At 38.8% G+C, this 23,727-nt stretch overlaps 2 protein-coding genes across 2 annotated transcripts in view; one reads left to right on the top strand and one right to left on the bottom strand.

Moving 5' to 3' along the window:
- The window catches only part of ano3 (anoctamin 3), a 28,873-nt gene extending 17,122 nt beyond the window's left edge, over positions 1 to 11,751 (bottom strand). The window contains exons 1-2 of the mRNA XM_041038023.1: positions 11,637 to 11,751; positions 1,268 to 1,474 (exon numbers count right to left, since the gene is read on the bottom strand). Of these exons, the coding sequence (XP_040893957.1) occupies positions 1,268 to 1,474; positions 11,637 to 11,751 (322 nt within the window). The remainder of the gene's footprint in view (positions 1 to 1,267; positions 1,475 to 11,636) is intronic.
- Positions 11,752 to 19,739: 7,988 nt separating this feature from the next.
- Positions 19,740 to 23,606, top strand: LOC121181869 (small VCP interacting protein). Its single transcript, XM_041038065.1, has 4 exons — positions 19,740 to 20,220; positions 20,501 to 20,551; positions 21,491 to 21,604; positions 22,035 to 23,606. The coding sequence occupies exons 1-4, from the start codon at positions 20,158 to 20,160 to the stop codon at positions 22,047 to 22,049; spliced, it is 243 nt and encodes an 80-aa protein (XP_040893999.1). The 5' UTR covers positions 19,740 to 20,157; the 3' UTR covers positions 22,050 to 23,606.
- Positions 23,607 to 23,727: the final 121 nt, after the last annotated feature.

Here is a 23,727-nt window from a genome sequence, read left to right as displayed (position 1 = left end):
GATCGTGTCCTTGCCCATAAGCTCTGCTGGTTATTCTGTTTACACTCTCTTCTTCTGTCGACACTCTCTCTGTCTGTCTACACCGTCCTCGGGCCAAGAGAAAACAGACCTGTTCCTCAGATGTCTATTCTCAGCACAAAGGGCCAGTTCTCACCAAAATAGCAACATCTCACCTTGTTCTGGCTCATCTGCATGAAACTCTCATCTCCCCTTCCTGCTTTTTCCCACTGCGCTCAGCACCAAAATACCAACGGGTCGAGCAAAGGGCATTTCAAGGTGAGGAGAATACCAACATGCTGAAGTGCTGCATGAGCTAGTCTTTGTGCTGTGGCAAAAACAGAGCCCTGTCAGTGCCCTCTGAATATACTTTAAGATATTAATAAGACTAAGTAAAAATTTACTGGTCCATACAGCGATGTATTGTTTTCCTTGCAACAGCATTTCCCACACTATCTCACTTCCTCTGAAAGTGCACCAGACATATGTGACTGTTTTCTACATCTCCTGTAGCATTAACACAATCTGCACAATCAGTTTTATGCACAAGCCTTAAATGTCACCGACATCAAGAAACATTATAAAAATCTGTGTAGCAACCAATTCTATTCCTCTTGGGAATAAGACAGAGAAAGAGAAAACATAACTGTGCTAGAAAAACTTCACAGAACAACTCTAATAGTTTGCATCACAGACACGATATGGACTTGCTGTGAAAGGCATCCTTATAACTATTTAGAGAAAGCAGAAAAATAACTTAAACACATTATAAAAAAGAATTTCAACTTTGAAATGACACCTAAATGCTGCATACAAAACAGGGGCATATCAAGTTCAGTGATATTAAGTCATAAGAGGCCATAATAACCAAATAATGTCTTGCAAACTTGCAAAATTACCCCTGCAAAATCTTTCATTTCTTAAAAGAATCATTCTAAAACAAAACCAGGACATGTCATCTTCAAATCAACTTAGAAGAGTGGAAGTTAGAAGTCACAAAACTAAGCAACAGGTATAAGACATAAACAGTACAGTGGTGGATGAAATTCTGCTAACTGGCGTTGAACCTAATATGACCCTCCTCTGACACAGTATTTGCTTTGATAGCTATTTTAATTCCACATTAAAATTCTTTTTCATTAACTATTTGTATCTGCAACTAAACTTTGAAGTCAGCGTACATCAATGATGCAATTCTCTCACGACTAAAGCACCCCATCCGCTAATGTGTTGTATGAAGACATCTCTAAGTTCCTCTGAGGAGACTGACCTGTCTGTGGGGGGAGGAGGCTGCAGGAGGTGCTGATGCTCTGACTCAGACCCTCGACTTCTGGTTTGGGCTCCGGGCTCAGAGGCACAGACAGGAAGTGGTTGAGGTTGATTGGATGAGTCTGACTCTGGGCCAGGCAGGGCAGGCTGCGGCGAGACGGCTTCAGGCTCTTCTCCTTTAGGATCTCGCTGATGCTGGTATGCATGCCTGAGGAAGAGAGGGACAGGGGACGAGTGGATACTTTTTACATGTTTACACGTTTAATTCCATGTTTATATGTATGCGTGCTTGCACAAATAAATAAAAATATATTTAGGCACAGACAGTTGCAGTCAAGGATGGATTGGATTAGGCTCTACTCTTTGATGAAGCTCTCAAAAAAAAACAAGCAGCCGCAACAAAGATCCTTCTGGGAGAACTGATTTCCTGATCACACGCATGACATTTTATCTTACTGAAGTCAACAATACTAAAGACATGGTACATGAGGGGGAGGTTGGGGCAGTAACACGAGCTACAGCAGTAAATGGAATTGCAATGAAGGTACTGGCAGAGTAGTCAGGAAGATATAACTGTTACTAATCAATTTCTTTAGATTAGGTTACACATAAGGATCTATTTGACTTGATGACGCTGCTAAAGCAGTAGCAGCTTAACAAAATTGTTTCTTTTATTGTTTTATTTGTCACTGTTGTTCGTTTGTTAGCTATTTTTCATTCTATATCACATCTTATCCCATCCTGCAAAATATAACAACAAACAAAAGTCACTGCTCTGCATAAAAAGAAAGATGGAAAGAAACAAGAATCCAACAAGGAGAAAGGAAAGCGAAATGTAAGAAAATCTATTTACAGTACTTAACAGATTTTGTGCACTAACTGAAATCAGGGGAGTGAGTGGAAAAAAGGGAGGGAGGGAGAAATCACTTCAGTCATCAGCTGGTCCATCGTTTTATGGGCTACAGTGGTGATGATAATGTCTGTCCTTCATAGAGGAGTGCATTAAAACCATCAACACTCCCCCTGCATCAAATCACACAGCTCAATACCTCAAGACAAGCAGCGTGATGGTGCACTGCAAAACTAAACTACATTCATATTGTATTATTGTTAGTCCTGCAACCAATCCAGCAAAGACATGTAACAACAGCATTCATTTGAGCTGCTGCATAGCTTTCTCATTAGCATGCCATTGTTTATTAATACCAGTAGAGGTCATTTTCAAGGTTATTTCTGCTGTAAAGGAGCAAGTGACAGGATTGTTGAATGACGGTTTCAACAATACTGCAATGATGAATGGTACAGAGAAACTCAGAGGTTAATAACGATAATGAATGTCCAGCAGTGGAAGCACGACATTGCACCCGACCTTCACAGTGGGCAGCAGCTTCAGCGCCGCAGCTCCTCACAAATTTATTCATGAAATGAAGGCGTTCTCTCTCTTTCAAATGAGAACGTGACTTACTTTTACTTCCCGTGAGGAATTCTCTCAGTGACCTTCCTGAAACGTTCACATGCATTGATAATTCACTCTGCATCCTGAGGGCTACACACCACAAGCTGCGCAATAACTCATTCTCATGAGATTGATCTCAGTGGGATTTCCCAGTGCTGTTGGGTGAGAATGGAGCCAGTTAAAGATGTGAGCTTGTGGGCACATGGGAGCCACTAATCACGCTGTTTATTTCTTGTGCAGCCCCACAGATATGAAATGAATGAAAGTTGTGAGCTCCAGCTGAAAGCTAAACAATGGATAATTGAGAAAGTGATACTTGTAGAAATTGTGATGTGCATTATAGCAAAATTCAGCTTGAAGCTAGATTTCCCCCTACTCAAGAGAAAGAAAAAATATATAGTTTTAAATAAGTCTTTCAAATATAAAAGTATGATCACTCAGCAAAAAATACAACACAAGTAAACTTTAAACGAGTCTATTTGTCCACGTCAGAAAGTTCATTTGTCTTCTGTCTAATAACAAATCTTGATTTCCCAGTGCTTTCATTATTTCTATGGTGTAAACAAGCATTTGTTTTCTCTTCATTCCTTTTCAGTTTAATTTAAACCAATATTTCAAATCAATACTGCAGGTTAGTAAGCTATTATTCTATAACTATATTACATCTGCTATGACATTTTAGAAACCAGACATTTTATGGTCCAGGAAGCAAGAGGGTTTGTTTTTCTCAGCAACAAACACAGCAACAACGTGCTTTATGACTGGAGTGTAAATCAGTGCGAGCTGCGCACTTCCACTTCAGAGGCCAGAAGCCTAAAGTGCCTTAATTTCACAGCCTCTGTCCTAAAGAATGGACACATTCTTTTATAATGCAACTGTCCAGTTAGAAGACCCTGTCTGCTTCCTTTCCATTATACTGATTGAGACACAGAAAATGGTTACTGTAAAGACACATACGTAGTTATAAGTAAAGAGTTCAAAAGCTACATTGTCTAGACTCCAGGTGGTCTAGATAAACCCTACAGACACTGGCAAGGCTCGACATGTCTGAGATGATACATCAGAGAAAAGCTAGCTAATGGGCCCACAGTAGTGAGGCTCGGTGGTCCCAAAGGGCTCTCAAAGTTTAAAATAGACCCACAAATTGGTCGGGGTTGGTGTTGTGTGAAATTGCTTCCATGGAAGTTTAAGAGCGTGTGTAGATGGGAAAAAAATCCACTGGTCAAATCTCTCAGCTTCTGTGGATATTAAGGATAATAATGATGGTTATCTGACGATCACTGCCCTGTTCCAAAGCTTTGGCTTCATCTTCTCATGCAGTCAGACTCTGAACTCTGTCCCACTGTCAGAGCGGTTGTGCAGTACATTCTGAAGACAGTTCATTGTGTAAGTCTACGCAAATGTAGGGGTTCATCTAATGTGAAATCCTGTGTTTAATCTCGCTGTGTGCTGGCTAAAACTGGTTTATCAGGAGAAAGTTAATCCTGTGTGTGTGTGGACTGTACGTGCGTGTGCATGGGAGTCTGTGGGCTGTAACTGAGAGTCTGTGAGTCCTGCACAAGGAGGAGGATGGAGGTGACAGCAGAGGAGTGACGAATAAAAAAGAAAGAGATCAAGAGGCCTAGGGGACTGGACGCTGGCGGTGTGGTGATGTGGGAAAAAAACATCTCTGAACTTTCTCCGTGTCAGCATGACACAGGACCTTGATGACAATCCTATGTGCGCTCTCATAAACACCCACTCAGGCTCAGCCGAGGGGGAGTTGGACGAGCTTCAGGGAAGGTCGTGATCTGGGATTTGGATCTCTCCTGTGGAGCTTGTCTATGACGGTCTGGTGATGTGAGATTAAAAGGATTTTTTTTGGTGTGCATGTATGTGTGGGTATAATATTGTATTTATACTGTTAATGCCATTGTGACTATATACTTTATATACCTCTTTATAAGAATTTGTGTTTGTGACAAACATAAAAATCTAAAACGGAGGTTGTGTTTATCGTTTGCTATGCTCCTCTTGATTATTTCTGTCATAAAAAGTAAGCATAGCGCTGGCAGTGTCACAACACTATTCCTCTGTGTCTGTTTGCGTCTGCAGCCAATCTACTCTGAGCCAGCTGGAAGAACAAACATTTCATTTGAAAAATGTCAAGGATTGTATGATAAATTACAAGCTGACAGAGAGCAGAAGAAGCGAAACAAGGCAAAATGTGAAAATCAGGTAAAACTGTCTAAGATGTGTAAAAAGAAACATTTCTTTTGCTTTGAGTCACGTTTTTCCAGCAATCATTGCGAAGGACCTGAGCAGAAAGTGAAGCATACATTGTTACATTATCTACAAGGATGTTGCACAAAGTACCAAACAGAGAATTCAGGTCAGTGGGCTGTTTCCCATCATGCCTCGAGGTTTCCCCATTCTATACCTTCAATTATTCATCCATGTTCAGCCCATAGCACATCACAGCTTTTAACTGAGGAACATTCTGCATCAGGACCTTTTTAAGCACAGCACACATCATTATTGCTTTCTCCTTACAGAGTGTGTTTCAGGGGTTTGCTGTGATAAAATAGTGGGCAAAGAAGTAAAAAAAAATAAAAAAATTAAAAAATTGCACACACACTTAGAAAATCCAGTCCAGAACACTGCCACGGTGCATTTAAAAAAATTATCACGTGGAGGCAGGACTGAGGCGAGGCCGGGAGACTTTCCTACAGAAATGTTCTCCAAGCAATTAGAGTGTGTTTCATCCTCCGCCTGGCACCATATCAAAGCACACATAGACAGAGCTGAGTTCACAGAGAGGATTTAGAGTGGTGTCATTATCAGCCTCTGGATATTCAACTTATATCTTAAGTTACGTGCTTAGTACGGCTCACAGACAATTCTTGCTGACCAAGGACAAGTGTGAGTAGCAAATCATCAGGTGTGGACTGCACGAGTGCTTCACTGAATATATTTGAATTTTCAATTTAATCCATGCAAAAAGTGTGAAAATGAGTCACAAGACATTAAAATTTGACACTTGAGTTTGCTGACAAAATCTATCTTGGGCTGGTTGAAACAGACGATGAACTAAATATAGGTTCAATATCATAACAGTGTTCTCAGATTGATTCCAGCTATTTGAAAAGATATTTTAATGCTGCAGCTGGTAATCAGCACAGTATCACAGTAACTGCTACACCACTAGTATTGTGACTGCAGGTTTGTAGTTTAAGATGTTAAGTATCTTTTGATTTTCTCTTTATAGCAGGTGAAAATCAAGCTGGTAACATTTTGTAAAATCCTGTATGAAGAGGGGTCACTCAACACATTTATATTTAAAGCCACTACATTTAGAATTTGAAGATATCTGACTTTTGCACACCCAGTGGTAATATCAAAAAACATACTGTAGCAGAAACACGGACTGTACCAATTTTTTACATTGATTGTCTCATTTTTCTACAAACAAAAACTACAAAACCTATGCCATCAAAATAATTTGACATAAAATCCACTCAAATACAAATAAGTTCGTAATGTCTGCTCATTCATTCATTTAAATTACGATAAATTATGGTTAGCTATTCAAATCTAATATATTCTATAGATTATCGACTTAGCTACAGAGGCTACTGACTTAAGTGACTATAATGACATTCAGTATATTGAAGCTAATGAATGCAGTGTTTATTTCTCACAAACCAGCTCACTGACTTGATCTGAGACAAATATATGTGCGATTAAAACATCAAGCATCTAATTACACAGATATATTACATCAGATGTAGCAAGAATTTTTGGATCAACACAAAATATACTTTAATATCAAAGTAAAACACATTACTTGCACAAGTATTACACAAGTGAGTATTCTGACTTAATAATTTCTATGAATATTTTCCACCTCCAAACCATATAAACTTGAATACTCAATAATGGATCATTTTCAGATGATATGTATTTGTGTAATGAGAGAGGGTTTGTCAAAAATTGTAAAATGCCTTTCAGACAGGCTTGCAAAAATATACATGGGGAAGAAAAGGTGCAAATTAACTGCAAAAGACTTGAGAAGAATTAAATGCAAGCAGGGTCCCATTATCCTCCAGTGCTACCATAAACCAGAACTGCAGCCTACCTGGAGTGTCCAGAAATACAAGTTGTCAAGAGCTCAGACAGAGCCAGGGTAAAGAAGGCCGTATCATGACCACCACTGAATAAGATTCACAAAATGCAGAATAAAGCTTTGGCCAAGAAATACTGGGAGACAGATTTTTCAAAGCCTTTATGGACATGATGAAATGAAAGTGACTCTTGATGGACCAGATGAATGGGCCCGTAGCTGCATCAATAACGGACACTAACAACGCACCACTTTGAGTCAGGCAAAGTGGAGGAAGGGTACTGGTATGGACTGCTATCATGAAGGATGAGCTAGTTGTTGTAGTGTTGGGTTGAAGATGGACTGAAAATCAAAATATCTGCTGCCAGTCTTTGGCAGATACTTTCTTCAGGCAGTGGTAAAGGAAAAACATCTGCAGCATTCAAGAAGGTCATGAACTTTATGCAAGACAATTCTCCATAACAAGTTCTCCACTGCATGGACAGCCAACAAAGGCCTCTAAGATGACCGAATAATGACCTGGCCCCTGTCCTCATCAGACTTAATGTGAGATTTACTGCAAGGGAAAACAATATACAGACTCCAGGGACGGAAGGCTCAGAGCAGTTCCTGACAGGAGGGGTGGTTATGTTGGTCACTGTTACTTTTTACACTAAAAATTGAGAATAAACAAGAGAGAAAGTTGGGGAAAAAACCTTTTTATAATTTTGTTGTCTAATTATTGTGCACATATATATTCCCCCGAGAAGGATAAAACTCCCTTTTCCTTTCAACATTCAGGTTTGAGGTTCACTAACAATTCGGATTGACTGAGAGCACTGTATTTGTTCTATAACACAAATTGATCCAGAAGAATACGATTTACCTAATAACTGTGCACTCAGTGTAGATAATAATTTGCTCCACAGACTCTGTTTGTTGTCATCTGTCTGTCACGTGCAGCTGAGCCTGTCAGCCTGACCGTGAACACACCTCAGAGCAGATGGTAATTTTTATCCACGGTTTAAACCGTTCAGGATCCTGTTACACAATCCTGGCACAACCTCTGGATTGCATTATTTGAACAGATTAAACATCTTCCTTCCTTCTCAATCCCTATATTTCCCCATTCCTTTAATGTCACACTATCGTCTTATGCCCACTGATTGCTTGTGATTTCTTCTACGTCACAGGATTTTCTGCAAAGCCTCTGTTGCTTCCATGGGTACACACCTCATCTGTGAAAGCCTATAAAGTGCACTGGCCTCTGTAAACAATATAAGGCATAAAGTTCACAGAACATTTTAGTTCCATAACGACACCATTGTCACCAAAATCTGTGGGTTTTTGTAGATGTGATTAAACTATAGCTGTGGTCTCCAGCAGAACTTCTCCCTGTAATGTTCTTATAACCTAGCAACAAAAGCAGCCACCGACTATTTAAAGACTGTGAAAGTGTTAAAGCTGCTAACTGCCACACTATGCAGAACAAAACAGCCTCTTTGTTTTTGCCATTTTTTAAAAGTTTGTCTACCTGACATGCTACAATACAGTAAGAGGCACCTTCTAAGCAGTATGGATCAACTCATCCAACATAAAGCTGATGTTTGCCTAATATTCTACAGTAGCCTGTTTAAATCACAGACGATGCTGTGTATGTACAACCCCCAAATCTGTCCTCAATTTAATGTCTGTATCTATAAAACCATCTGCCTGCTTGCATAAGAGGACAGGTGGCCTGCTTAGGACTGTGCAACTAAAGGTTTACACATGAACACACACGCACACGCACGCACAGGCACACAGGCACACACTATTAACACATATTTTGAGTATATGCACTAGGTTAAAAAGTGTAGTGTGATAGAGGACAGAAGTCAACCCATCAACAAACAGAACACACATGCACACACAATTTGTGTTTGAAAAAAAAACAAAAAAAAACAAGAAAGACCTCACTAATCCATAAACGATTCCCATGAGGAAGAGCAGGGCACTGCTTGATATACATACAACATTCTTCAGAGACTATAAGAGATGTTGGTTATTAGTACTGTAAACACTCCTTGTAATACAGTATTGGGTTGTAATGAACAATTATTGTCATTTATTTGTCATTTTATTTGCTGATTATTTTCTCCACTAATCAATCGTTTGGTTTATAAAACACAGAAAGACAGTGAAAAATGTCACAATATGCTACAGCGCAAGGTCACATCATCAAATATCTTTTGTCTGACCAACAGTCTACCACCCAGAATGACTCAGTTCACTATCATGTAAGACCAAGATGCAAATTCTCACATTTGACATCAATTAATTGACTGTTCATTACAGCTCAAGAATAAAACATATGGAGGTGTGACCAAAGACCCAGGTTACATTTAAAAACTGATATAAAAGCAAATCCTTTCTGGCAGACATTGAGTGTTCAGTGTAAGTTTCATCAACACACTGCTGTTAAATTGGAGATGATGATTAGCCTGCCAAAGAACATTTGAAATTAACTCAGATTCTGGAAAGTAAGTAATCAGATGGTTGTGAGTCATTTTCATTTTGAAGTCCAAATGTAATCTAGTTTCTATAAACTGAGTGATATATTTTCATAAAGCAGGAAGAAAAAAAAATCTCATGTTTATATTCATAATCAGTCCCTTTTCTAACTTTTGTCTAACTCTATGCTTTTAAGCAAAAATACAAAAGCAAAAAAATCTCACCTGTAGCTCAGCGGAGAGCCTTTTAAGGGGAGCTCGGAGAAATATTTATCTCCCCTATAAACCACTTTATACTGGCTTCCAGTTGATTTTGCAGTAATTTCCAGATTTTACTGATTACCAATAAAAACAACAACAGTTTGGCCCCTGTAGCACTAAGAAAGCTTTTCACATCAAACACAAAGCTCCAGTCAGCTTTCGAGTGGTGAACAGGCATTTTCAGCTCTGTGCCTTTTATGCTCTCATATAGTGTTGACGATTGTGTTTGAGTAAGTACAGTATAATTTCTGAATATTGCTTAGCAAGACTTTGCGAGCCAACATTCGCCGCCTTTGCCTTCAATTTAATGGTGCACTTAGCAGTCACTGACATATTGAGTGGGCCCTCAAGCCAGTAGTCAGATTTTTACAGAAATATGATATCATCTTGTGCTACATGCTTCCTATTGTGCTGGACTGAAGCCAGGAACTGGCTCACTCTGTGATATATTGTGGCTGATATATATTGTTGCAGGCTAGTAATTTCTCTGAAACAGCAATATAGAAGGAAATAATTGCAGCATGGAACACAACTCATATACTAAAACAGAATTCAAAATATAATCAGAATGAAAGTCTATTTAGATTATCACAAGAATTACAAACAAACCCCAAACCCAGGATTTATTCATGTGGTACAGTCCATATTGTGCAAGTGGGTCAGGAAAGATACATCTCGTCAGTGTAAATATCCCGTTTTGTTTTTTTTTTTTTTTTTTACTTAAATCTGTTTGTTTTTGCACTCAAAAACCAGCAAAGGGAGCAAGAGCAGATAAGTTAACAACCTCTTCAGCAGGGCATCCCTCGTTCATGAGATTTCTAGGTGCTCAGCTCAGCATCCTCTCATCAGGAGCCAGGGGATAGACCATTTCATCCTCCTCAAACAGGCACAGAAGTACAAAAAAGGTCATTTCTCCTCATCTATGAGCCTGTGTCAGCGTGTAAATAAGAACTTTCCACCACCATTTTTTTCTAAATTTAAACAACTGGCACATTCATAATTAACACAAAGTGTTAAAGAACTGATAATGTTCCCGAAAGAGCCCTTCTTAGGGTCTAAAATCAATACTGGTGCATCAGTGTAATCTATCTGAAATGGAAGACACAGATTGATGACTTGATAGGTGTTTACTTGTAATTTACTCCAATGTGTGAAGACCAATTATCTTTCTTCCACTGTACAGTTTGTTACATGATCTATGTTAACTTATCGCAAAGCTGCCAAATGGACTCTAACATTAGCCGACGTCTGAAGTCTCATATTGCCCTTTCAATAATGTGATAAGTGCAGATGTATTTTCCATTTGACTGCATGAAAGGAACTTTTTTTGAGAGCCTCAGATAATTTTTTTATTACTTTCAAAAACATAAAGCCTGACTGCAGCTATTCCTGACAGGTGTGAGACATGAACAACCTACTCTGCCTTTTGAAAAAATTATTCCGAATGCTCCTGGACAGATATGTATTGAACAGCTTGTATCTTTCCTAAAACATATGCCCAACACAATGTTATCTCTGCTTATATTATAGGCTATATTGTACTGCTGTAAATGTTTGTATGTCATGGGAACTATACTTCAAATCACTGCTTTCTAGGATCTGCATTGCCTCAATTATGTGGAAAGGTCATTTCATTTTCCTGTGCAGCCTTACAACTGCAACCATCCATTGTATTATAACGAATGAGGATTAAATAGATTGGCGTTTCCAAATTTGAACAATCCCTGATAAATTTAGTCATACGTGAGGTGTTACTTAGATATATCTGCTGTAATCTGTAGCTGTAATCTGAACTCTGCAGCCCGCTGCTAAAAAATAATGACTTAATACAGTCAGTGAAACATAAAGTAGTGGATGAAATATCAAAGCGCACAAGGTTCAGAAACAGGCTTCATCCCAGGAGGAGGAGGCTGCAAGACCTCCAACTCTGCGTCACACTTACAGCAAGTAGAGAGTCCGAAACCTCTGAGTACCATTTCACATCGCAAACTGTTTAACTAGAGAGAAAAGTCTCCACACATCACACTCGGCTCCAAAATAAATCATCACTGGACGCGAAACTGCCACATTAGCCACCAACCTTTCTGCTGCTTGAAGGACTGGATTGAGCCCGAGTGGTGCACCATTGCGACGTTCAGTTGGTTTCCAGCGGTAATTAAATCCCGTATTTCGAAAAGCAAAATTGCAGAATACATGGGAACCTATGGTGAGGTTGCGTAGGTGTTCTCTCAGCTCCCATGCCGCCAAACGATCTCACGGGCGATGCGCAAACCCCAGCAACACCTGTCTAAGCTCCGCATGCTCCCCCCCGCCCACCACCTCCGCTCCCCATCCACCACCATCCACGGCTGTTGTCATGGTGACGGGCGGTAGGGGAGGTCCTGAGATGGACACGTCCCCCTCTGTCCTGATTTACTGACTCCAAATATATATAAAAAGAAATTACCAGGGGCAGCCGATCTCAAATGGACCGACAAGGACATGTATTGATTCGTTCATCAATCATTCTCCTTTACCCGCGATGAAAGCTGCCTGTGCCCTAAGGAATCCCATAGTCGAAGGAACTATTAGATAGCCCACGAAAAATCGGCTGCAGTTAGGGTCCTGTGCTAACCAAGATTTAAGGCAATCAGAGCTTTTTAAAAGCTGACCTCGAAAAACTGTGCAATAACACCTTCAATACGCATTTTAATTTCTTTTTTTTTTTTTTTTTTTTGAGGCCAACATAATTTAAAGCATTATAACCCCCCTTTGGATAATTTTATCAGGCCATTTTGCTGCCTTGAAGGAAAGACTGAAACTTCACTAATGAAAAACCTTTGAAGAGCCATTCTAAATTCAGCCTTATTAGACAAACTACACTGTATTATTGCAGAAAATTCAGAGAGGATTTCACATGCACAAGGGTTGTCAGATCATCTAAACCCCACCGGACATCATATAATCCTCAACATAAGACACAGAGGACAAAACCAATAACTTTTTTTTTCATGCTGAACATTTTGCCTTGGCACACATTTAACACTGTGAGGCTGTGAGGAAAAACTGAAAACAATCAATACTATAGTTTACTACTACAGGGCTCACAGATCAGCTGTGCAGACACACTGCTGCTGTAGTGGCAGGGGCTCCCTTGTTTGAGAGCAAATATAATATCAGTCATGAAAAGTGAGCAGGGTGGTAAAAATGAGTACAGTATAGTTTAATAGCCTAATATTAAAACTGGGCGAATATTTGCCCTGCTGGACATATTGGGACTCAACCAGAATGACCAAGAAAATGAACTGAATGAGTTTTGTAAGTACAGATATAGAGCTGTAGTAAGAATGCAGAATACAGTATATTTAGTTTCATTAAAAAAACATTCATTGCCGTTTTAAAATAAGATATTGCTCTGCAGTATTGCTCTGCATTTTCACCTTGTTTTCATTTGCCTGTTTGAATTTATGGTTTCCTTTATATTTTACTGCTGTTGTTAACTCTAGCACCTTGATGTGCCTCTGTATTCACAGGCTCATTTTATTGTGTTTTTGACATTTTCTAACATTTACATGAGGCATGAAAAATTGAACAGGAGGCATTTTAATTAATCACAGAGTCAAATTATGTGATGGCAAAACTCTGCATGTTAGAGAGAACATAAAGTCAAACCACACAATATTGTCCCTGTATCGCTTTGCCTTACGTCTTCAATTGCATAATAGCACTGAGATTTTATCATGGTTTATCTGCAAGGTCACTGGTTTCATCTCAATGTCAGACACACTGAGCTGCAGACCAGCAGAACTCCAATCAGGATCTGAAACCCATGAGGGAGAAGCCCTTCATTGTTCATGTTGTTTCTGTGCGAACACACACTGAACTGACAGCTACTGTGGTCTGGCCATTCTTTACTGGGTCACAATAACACAGGTTGCAGTGGTCCTGCTTTTGTGTATCAGTCTCTGTTTGCGCTGGTATTCTGTGGAGTAGTCTGGCATCTGTCATAGATGCAAATACCATCTGCTTTGTTGCAGCTCAGCAAGCCTCTCCTCCTCCCACTGTTCCGATGTTTATTGAGCACTGGTGGCAGGGCTGGCTGTGCCAACCCCAATAACATGTCAATGAACTACCAGGAAAATGCATTTCTTCTATCGGGCCACTAAATAAATAAATATGCAGCTCTTTATAGGGTCAGTGCCATTTAAAATTTTATCTCCTCCATTGCTGCCAGTTAGTTTAGAGATATAGGTCAGATGACAACGCTGCAGAGGGAGCAAGGTTTTTGATAAATAAAACACTGCCACCCTGTGGTTGAAAAGATGACTAACTGAGCTGTCGGCATTAAGTTGCAAGAACCACAAAGGGTTTATGCATTATTCACCTCAGGGTATGCGAGTAAATATCCAATCATAAACTACTTGTCACTAGAGTGTCATACTGAGTGACACTCCTGCAGTCTCCAGACAAAATGATTAACTGTCAAACTGTCAATCATCTTTGCATCAAAAGCTATACAATAATATTTAAAGTTAAAAGCTATCAAATCCTCTAAATCTGGGCTGCAATATGCATTAGATTTTAGGAAAGAAACTTAATTTTCATCTTTTTTTTGGCTGTCAGTAAAGAGTCAAAATTTTATAACTGTAAAATAACTGCAGTTAGATTATAATGGTAATAGATGTATTTAAAACACAACACTAAAATTATCAATTACATATTCTAGTCAAAGAAATTGTTACAAGCACGTGCAGAGAGAGATATTTAATCACATTTATAATCAATCAGAACTTTACCTTCCCTAAAATTAAACACATCCCTGTGTTTGGACACACAAATAATCAAAGAACTCCTCATTCCTCTCTCCTCTCTCTAGAGGCTCCTGAATGACAAAGACTTCTAACATCAAGACATTTGACTAAATTATTACTGATGGTTAGCACCCAAGGAATCTGCTGATGAAGTTATTAAAAAAGTTCAGAGAAAACAATTCGACTGAGGGCGTAAACTTTTCCTCTTCACAGTGTGGCCAACACAGCCAATCATTACCGTGTTGCTGAGCATATCTGATATTCAGTGGCCACAGCACAAAGACTTCAGTGGTTTACAACCTCATTAACACTCAAAACGGCAGAATCAGCAAGGGTAAGACAAGTCCATATTTATTAAGGAAGCAGCTTCAAATTTTAGTATTAACCTAATATATTATATGCAGCAGCAGTGCTTAGATTGGTGATATTCAGTTTGATTCACAAGTGCTGTTGGCAAACTCACCAGAGTGTTGGTCGGTCTCTGTCTCTGTGCCTCCAGAGTGGAAACTGTTGGCAAGCGAGGAGCTCCAGGACGTTGAGTGGCTGATGGTGGTATTGATAGGGACCTGCCTGTCGGCACCAGAGGAGCTGGATGCCTGACTCTCCAGCAGGGGCACGGAGATACAGTTGTCCTGATGACATGATCCTGCAAAACACAGAAACAGATGTGGTGATCAGAGCATGTTATTAAAACATTGTTGTTGCTTTTATCTTGAAGGGCATCCTGTCACATATTCAGACCTTAATACCAGTTGCTTGAGTTATCATTGGGAAAATGTAACAGCTTGTATATTCAAGTCAGTAAAATTTGTATGTGATCAGTCCTGCTCTCTACTATCCCTCTCGTGTTTCTGTACTCATTCATTTTTAACACATCTTTTAAAAACCTTTTACCCTCCGATACTTGAGACTAATGGAGAACAATAAGGCCTCTGCCTTTCCAAAACCAAATGTGTAACTTATCTGATCAGGTTAGAAAAAGCAGATATATTTATAAGGGATTAAAACCAGTAAAACGGTCAAACTGACTGAAATATTATTCACTTAACTAAAACCAAAACATTGAGCAATAGATGATTTCTGGAATAAACATTTGTCTAAAGAAGTATAACAATGAAAATCAGCATAGAGACTTCACTGACTGATGACTTAAATATTATTAAGGCCTACATGATTATGTAATGTTGGCCTTCTCAACTACATTATGAATTCATATTGATATTCAGAATTATATTTAAAAAGTATTAATTCTTGATCTCATTTGTATAAAACAACACTACTGTATGCTGAATGCCTCTGAGAATGTAAAGTATTAGCAGGGGAATAATCAGCACAGTAAGACTAAAAATGGCTAAATGCACATCATAGATTAATGTTTACCCTGTTTGCAAATAGTGACTAAGCCATTATTTTGTAGTGATTGCCTTATTACATAATGAAGGGTCTACCATTGTGAATCCTAAACAGGTCACTGCAAAGGCTAACCAAATTAGTATATAACAATGCATTTTAATTTGTTTACAATGGAAAAAAATAACATCTACAGTCAGAGATTTTCATTCAGTGTGCCGATGTGTCGTGTGTGCATTCAGTTTCACTGAGATTAACAGGAAGAGCCGCAGGGAACCACTCAGAGTCCAAACAACATGACTCACCAACATACAGAGGTTCTCTACAGGTTCAACAGCGACATCTCCCTTTAGCATCTCTTCTTGGTGGAACCAACAAAGAGTCAACACACAGCTGGAAGACATGCTGGTGCCTACGGTATGTTGCTGAAATGCTAAATGCTAAATGTGCACAGTTTAATTTGTGGCAGCAACAGCAATCACAACCAGAGGGCTTTGTACTTCAAGCCTGAGGTGAAGGTAATATACAGTTAAAAATATAGGAGCATGTTTGAATGATTCCAGAAAAGAGCAATTTCTCCTCTCCCAGTGGTGCTTCGCTGTCAAACATAAAGACTGCCATTAAAGAGATCCTTGCACAGGAAGGGAAGGTTAAAGTCATAATACTGACATGGAAACTGCTGTGTCTAGGTCACCAGAGCTCTGGACAATGGGTCAGAAAAAAAAAATCACTTTCTCTAAAATGTGCTTTGTCCATTACAGCTGTGTGGTCTAAGTGCAGTAATATACTGCCTTGAAGATTTCAAAAGTATAGACATTAGGTAGATCGATTGATGAGCAGGTACTTCCTGTGTGAACTTCCTGGCACATTGATTATTTATTTAAACAAATACATTTCAAAGCTACAAGTCGCTAAATTCCATCTCTCAAGTAACCGTGAATCTGTGATGAGATGTTGACTTGAGAAAGTGTGACTCCTATAACCATGTTAAAATATAATTTATCCAAGCATGTACGCGCCACAGCCAGACAGTCTGGTAAATACTATTACCATGATTAAATCAAGACTGTGCACTGAATGTCACAAACATATCTTGAGCTTACCGTTAAGTTTAGAACATTGCATGACATAATGTATGTTCACAAACACTTTGAAGCACAGAAATATCAGCAGCTGATAAAACAAATGTAATTTAGTTTGAGTGCAGGCAGCTGGACATGTTCTCCAGCAACTTGTTAATTGAATAAAATGTGCATCAGTCTTTATAACCTTAATATCTATAAGCTAAAGGATGTATATACAGTCTGGAGGGCTTTTATATCACAGTGTTTCCATTACATGCTGGCTACTCCAATCTGGTCTGTGTCTCTTAACCAGCTTACATCAGTCAGCAGTAATCACTTGGGGCAACATAAATGTTTCCATAAAATCATAACACTCCTGTCTCCTTCCACATTTCCAGTGTGTGCAGATCAAATATTGGGCTCCTTCAGGTGAGAACAATAATTAAGAACAACTATTAGAGCCTGTAAACACTACTTTAAACAACAGGCATTGTTGTAAAATAATATGCAAACTAAAATATCATAACTCCAAAATCAGATCTTGACTTCAAGCAGAGTGACATATATTTTGTTGGACTAGTCAAATCCTTCAAACCCCTGTGAGAGTTCAGCTTTGGCAAAAAAGTGAAACTTGCATAGAAAAAGAAATAAGTCCTACAAAGAAATAACTACAGTTGAACTCAGCTAACACATAGCTTTATTTTACAGTTTTATAGTATTTTTAGATTAGTTTTCAATGCTCAGAATGTAGAGGAAGTAAATATTTTGCAATTTAAAGGTTGGCGAGTTTTTAAAAATCTGATTTTCAACAACATTTTTTCCCAGGGAGCTCTTTTGCACACAACGCCTCTATTATGGGGTGACGAGATACACACTGAAGGATCTAAACTAGCTTCAAATGCTTCATGATTTATACTGTGGTAAACACTTCATCCAGCTTTCAGCAGATCCACCACGTCACAATTTGCTCCATGCCCCCCCTCAGAGTTTCTGCACACCACTGAACATTATCCACATGGCTCAACACAGATGAAAACACTGACCTATTAACTGTCAGGACATAACCAAGAGTTTTGGCATTTTCATCTTTGCCTGGGGCAATGATTATTTAGAACAACTAATAAAAGCCACAGCATTCATGCATTAGATAGCTCATTAAACTGAATGAAGCTGGACATGTTTGCAGGAATTCCCTAGAAAACAATCACGCTCTCATTTCCAAAGACTGTGGCTAACCACAGATGTTACAGTGAGCTTTCCTGGGTGCTGTGCAAAAATGACAGAGATGAAATGAACGCCGTACACCAGAAATACATATGAAGTTCTCTTATTATTCTATGTACAGGCATGGCCACTTAATCTAATTCTCATTTATGGAAAATGACATCCATGTGTGCTCCTCTTAGACAAAAAATAAATAAATAAATAAAAAAACATTGGGTAATGTGCCTTCCCTAACTTCCCTGCTCATTCATTCAATATCCCAGTTCATATATAAATACATTTTCCTCACGCAGATTAACAGTACTGAACTCATCTGCACTCATCACTGTATATTTGTAGCTTTTACAGCAGTTTGCAGCAGTTCATAAAATAACAAAGTATTATAATGGGCAGCTGTGCAACAACATGCTACAATAGGCTGAACAGCTTATTAAAATTGTGTTTTTAAATAATAATTCACTGTGTGAATAACAAAGAACAAACCATTAAAGACACATATCTGGCTAATAACATCAAATTCAGTATTCAGCAGCTATTATATCATTTCACTTTTATAGCTAGCTGCAGTTTTACTACCATCCCTTGATCAACTCAGTGTGCCTCTTTCAGAAGTGAGTTGAACATACCTGAGGAGATGCCAAGAGCCTGTGACTTCTTATCTTCCATTGCATGTACTTGCGCCTTTAGTAAAAATCCCACTGAATGACAACTTGTACAACCACAAAAGCTGTACAATCTCATGAACCTGTCATTCCAACAGAGCAGCAACACGGAGAGTGTGTACAACAGCCAGGGCGGTGCGACGAAGACGGCTGGGTGGAGTTTGAAGTGTTATCGGTCTATACAACATTAAACTCCCAGGCTATTGATTGTAGAATATTGACTAGACGGAACTGCTGTATGGAGCATCACTCACTTCACTTCTGTCATTAGTCTACGAGACTGACAACAGACACTAAAAGGAGAAGATCCACTCTCTTAAAGGTAGGTTTGACCTGGATTTGATGGTTTACACTGGCGTACTCTGTTACCATGTAAGTTAATTACACTTAAGACAGGTTCGGTTGTTCTGACAAATCATAAACACCATCGTGATGATGAAAACAAAAAAGTTCAGGCTCAGGTGAAAAAAGAGCACACTTCATATTCTAACATGAATGTACTCTGTAACGAAACACTAATGTGGTTAATAGATGTTCAGTTTTGTAATGTGTTTCTTTAGGGGCAAACGGGCCAAGATCAATAACGATTAATAGCGCTGTTCAGATATTAAGAATAAAAATCCATACGTGTGAACCGGGATTTTAGCGTCATAGTTTTATGCTTACCCCCGAAATCGGTTGCGAGGGCCAAACAATTTTTTTTTCGCAAAACATTCCGAATTTATGAATGCAGTATCAATAAGCGTATTACTATTATTATTACTGTCGTTACCATGGTGATTATTATGTTGGTTTCGTTCCACGCCACATAGTGGCGCTGTTGAATCAGCTATCAGAAGTGTCGTATCCACCCTGTCACCCCAAGCTATGTTCAAAATCACATACCACACACTATGAGCGCAGTGAACAAATTTTAACACAAGTAACTTATTTTCACTAATACTTACGATTCATTAACTATGAAAAACAATAGTGTCCTCGTCGTGTTTTCATTGCTGCCATGACAGTTAGACTCTAGAGTCTAGAGCAAGCTAGCAGAAATCATCAACTGTGTTTCACAATGTAACGCTATTGAACGTACCCTGACAGATTTGTAAGCCAGCTGAACTCTGACCAAAACAAACTCAAAAGGAAAAATATTTTGCTTGGACTGACCTTCAGACAGCTCTTTTCCAAATGCCAATGCGATTAAACAAGAGGTGTGAAGAGAAACTGCTTATTAGATGGCTTGCAGCAGAGACTGGGCTTGTAGCGTAGCGGTAACTAGCTGTTAGCTAGAATGCTAACGTTACCGTAGCTAACAGAAGCTACCGTTAGCTAACGGTCAGGTAATGCCAGACGACCCAACTGCAGCCGTTGGGAGTAGAGGCTGCTGCTTCTGTTGCCTTAACTGTCAGCCCAGCAGTTTGAAACGGGCTTACCACCGTGTCAGGTAGCTATTTAGGCTACACCGAGACACATAACTAATTTTCAACGTTGCCTTTTTGCTGCATGGAATAATAACAACAAGAATGGGGATGTGCTTACCGTGCCTTGGCGGAGCAGCGGACGACGTTGTTGTCACTCCAGATCCTGTAAGTTAATTTAATACAGCTTTTATCACCAGGTGTGTCACTAGTCAAGTCACAACGTATCGCTTGTACTCCAGTATCAAATATAAAATGACGGTCATTATTTGAAACTAGGTGAATTTGATTAATCATCAGTGGGACCACAATAGGCCATACTTGGTAATGTTTAGGAGGCGTTGACTGTGTTTAGCCTCTGGCATGTTAAATATGCTCCAGGCCCAACGTAGTTAACCAAGCGAAGACCGCGTATAGTGTTTGCTGAAGTTTTCTGTGTTTCTAACAGGAGACAAGGAGACGACAATTAGCTGAGGCCGCTGAGAAGCGACAAAAAGAGGTAAGTCACAAGTGATGTCGTCTGTTTGTCTGTGTGAAGTGCTATAAGACTTTAATATGGCTAAAACTAATGTATTATTGTACGACAGCAATAAATCCAACCGTAATTAACTTAATGTAATGTTGTATTGTGTTACATTGAAAAATGTTTTTCAATGTTTACCATTACCATTTTGTTTACCTTAATTAGAAACACCTCTCATGATAACACAGTACAATGCAACAGAAAACGCATCACAGCTTCCTGAGAAATTACCAGGAGGCTCAACACTAAAACAGATTCATCAAAGACTGAACATTACAGCCTTTACAAAGATAAGATTTATGGCAGGGTTGTTGCTTCAGATTGCATTTGTCTTAGCTAGGTGCACCTAATAATCTGGTATCTGGTATCTGATTGTGGTATAACTACAGTATATAGCCTTCTATTAAATACATACACCCCATTTAAGATAGATGCACTTGACAGTGTCGTGAGTCATTTTTTATTGTACAGAAAAGCCACTTGAAAACCCGTAAGAGCCATGCTAAAGTTTTGTCAAGGTAAGTAGATATGGACCAGAATGAATCCCCTTCTTGGCCAGGTTAATCTGTTGGATTGGCTGGTTTTTAACTACCACATCTTTCTGCTCTAAGTCACTGTTTTCATCTTTAAATTGGCGCCCTGACAATTCACACCTTTACTACCACACCTTTACCACCACAGATGAAAGTCACAGTCACGTTAGCAGTACTGCACTGTTCAATGCAGCTTTAGCTGAATTTCCTTACTTAACAGTTGAATGCTTTTTTGCAAGTTGTAACTGAACATAGTTTTGAAACACATGCATGTTTTTAAAACTGCTTGTAAATAATTCTAACACACAAACAAGAAACAAACACGTTTTTTAATAAAGCTGTTGCCTTTTAGCACTTGTTCATAGTCCACTCTGTTTTTCAGACAGCATACAGGGGTGTTAAAAATCCAGAAGCTGTCGAGAGGAAAAGGAAAAAACAGGAAGAGGCAGAGAAACAGGCGATGACCACCTCTGTGTCTGGTGGCGGGGGGTTGAAGGTGAGTTTTGTGTTTATACTCAAGCTATGTGATTTCCAAAACAACAGGCGTAGCATGAATGTCATTAGAAGGTGCCATGCAAATAAATATCTGTGATACTGAACTTAGAGATACTGAACCAGCTTTCACCAGACAAATAAGTGGCACAGATTTTATATATGATGATAACAGTTTTTAAAAAACTGACAATCTCTTTTTCAGTTCTTCTTTCATTTACTTACTTACATGCATACTTATGATGCTTAGAACATATTTTCACCTAAAAATATTGTAAATGAATAGTGGTCTCTTAAACGTTATGTATCTTAAATAACATTTAAGCTATATCAACATTCAGAAAACTTCAGTTGATATGTAAGTGTCAGCAAGTTCTTTTCCCTAAAAACTGAACATTGTTGTAATATTTGGCCTCCATTTGTTTTTCCTGTAGTGGCAGGTGGGATGAAAACCCTGAAGGTAGAACCTGAAGTCTTGACTCTGAAGTCCAAAACGACGTGAAGTATTGCTACGAGATGACTTGAAAGATGCCAGAACTGCTGTCCATTTTCAACCCTTTTTTTTTGGCCTATCTTATGATGATTGCATTTATGATGAAACAAACAGCAACTGTTGTCAAGCTTCATGCTGAACAACCCAAAGTGATTACAGACAGAACATCAGGGCTAGTCCCCTTGTTGCCAAGTTACACAAGCTAGTTTGGACCTTTGGACAAGACAAGGATGATACACAGTAATGTGCAAGCAAATACATGTACTACTGTATTAGATTTATTTGGCAGTTGATTTGACAGTCTAACTGTGACTAGCGTTGGATAACACAGAAGAATATAATTATTAAGTCATAGCTGTATCTCTGGTGACCGTTGTCATATTAAGATGAATTGATCTCAATACACTTACAACATAAGCTTCATCACTACACTTTTCTTGTTGGTTTTCATAATCCAGAATCAATATTCACTGTATATCTGTTAATGGCCACATTACTTTTTGTATGACTTCTCCAAAAATCCAGTGTGGAAATGACACATTTCATGAGTTGAACACAATTTATGTTTACAAAAGAAATTTAAGTGTGCTTATTGTAGTATTAGTGTAGAGTAATAAGCATCCGGTTACCACTCACGTTACCTTGTTCAGGACTCTATCTGTTGACAACACACAGGCTAGTGCAAACAGTGCTATAACTTGTTGGTATTTTCTGAGCTTTTAATTCACTTTGCCTGGCTCTTGGGTATTTCTGTGACCACTGCAGTGTGCATCCCACATAGGAATCCCTTGTTGATGAGGAAGGCAATGCGAGGTGTTGGTATTTTGGGGAAAAATCAGTCTCTGACATTGTGTTGACAGTATGACAGCCAGCTCTGTACTCGGTGCAGTGTTTAGTTGTCAATTTGGGGATTCAGTCTGTAAGCACAAATTACATACGTGACAAAATGTGCAGCAGCTATAGAACAGAGGTAAATAATGTAAAACAACACATTCTCCATCCAGTGAAAAGTGAAAGTAGTGAATATACATTTAATGAACTTGTGCACATGACCTATTGCACTTTGCACTGGCCTTTGCTATTGTTCCTTTAATATAACCTTCTTTGGTCTTTCTCTGCACAATTTCACAATTGTTGTATTTATTATAATTTATGCAAAATACTAATATGATGCCTGCTTAATTAAAAAGATATACGAAATGTGTTTATGAATTGCCATATGACAAACAGAAGCTTTTGTTAGACATCTATTTGCACACAGTTTGTCAATATTTGGTGAACAGCGAATAGGCTTACAGTCTATGTTCATTCATGTCAACTACAACACAGATGTGAAGAAATTGAAGGAAAGAATACGTGAAGTGTGTATGTTGTGAAATTTTTACTTTTGACTTGCTTAATTGAGTGCATTTCTTACAGCCTTCTCTTGATCCTTAAATGCTTCCGGTGCTCTCACCGTTTTGTAGATCAGGAAAGCCAATGTTATTTGCTACAATAAATCACATTTCTGCTACTCTTGCATGGACTTTGTGTGTGGAATTACATATATTTTATGAGGTTTCAGATTACGTATGTAAAACAGGACTGAAGCATGCTAAACATTTAAAGTCATACATCACATACAGAAGCTTAAT

The sequence above is a fragment of the Toxotes jaculatrix genome, chromosome 5 (genome assembly GCF_017976425.1).
Source record: "Toxotes jaculatrix isolate fToxJac2 chromosome 5, fToxJac2.pri, whole genome shotgun sequence".
Taxonomy (NCBI): Eukaryota; Metazoa; Chordata; class Actinopteri; family Toxotidae; genus Toxotes; species Toxotes jaculatrix.
The sequence above is the reverse complement of the archived record's forward strand: the minus strand, read 5'-3'. Positions and strand labels throughout refer to the sequence as shown.

Bases quoted from the DNA above. Each gene is read 5' to 3' on its own strand.
- LOC121181869 (XM_041038065.1), top strand. From the start codon at position 20,158: ATGGGGATGTGCTTACCGTGCCTTGGCGGAGCAGCGGACGACGTTGTT. The intron at 20,221-20,500 runs GTAAGTTAATTT...TGTTTCTAACAG, and splicing joins TTGTTGTCACTCCAGATCCT to GAGACAAGGAGACGACAATT. The intron at 20,552-21,490 runs GTAAGTCACAAG...TCTGTTTTTCAG, and splicing joins CTGAGAAGCGACAAAAAGAG to ACAGCATACAGGGGTGTTAA.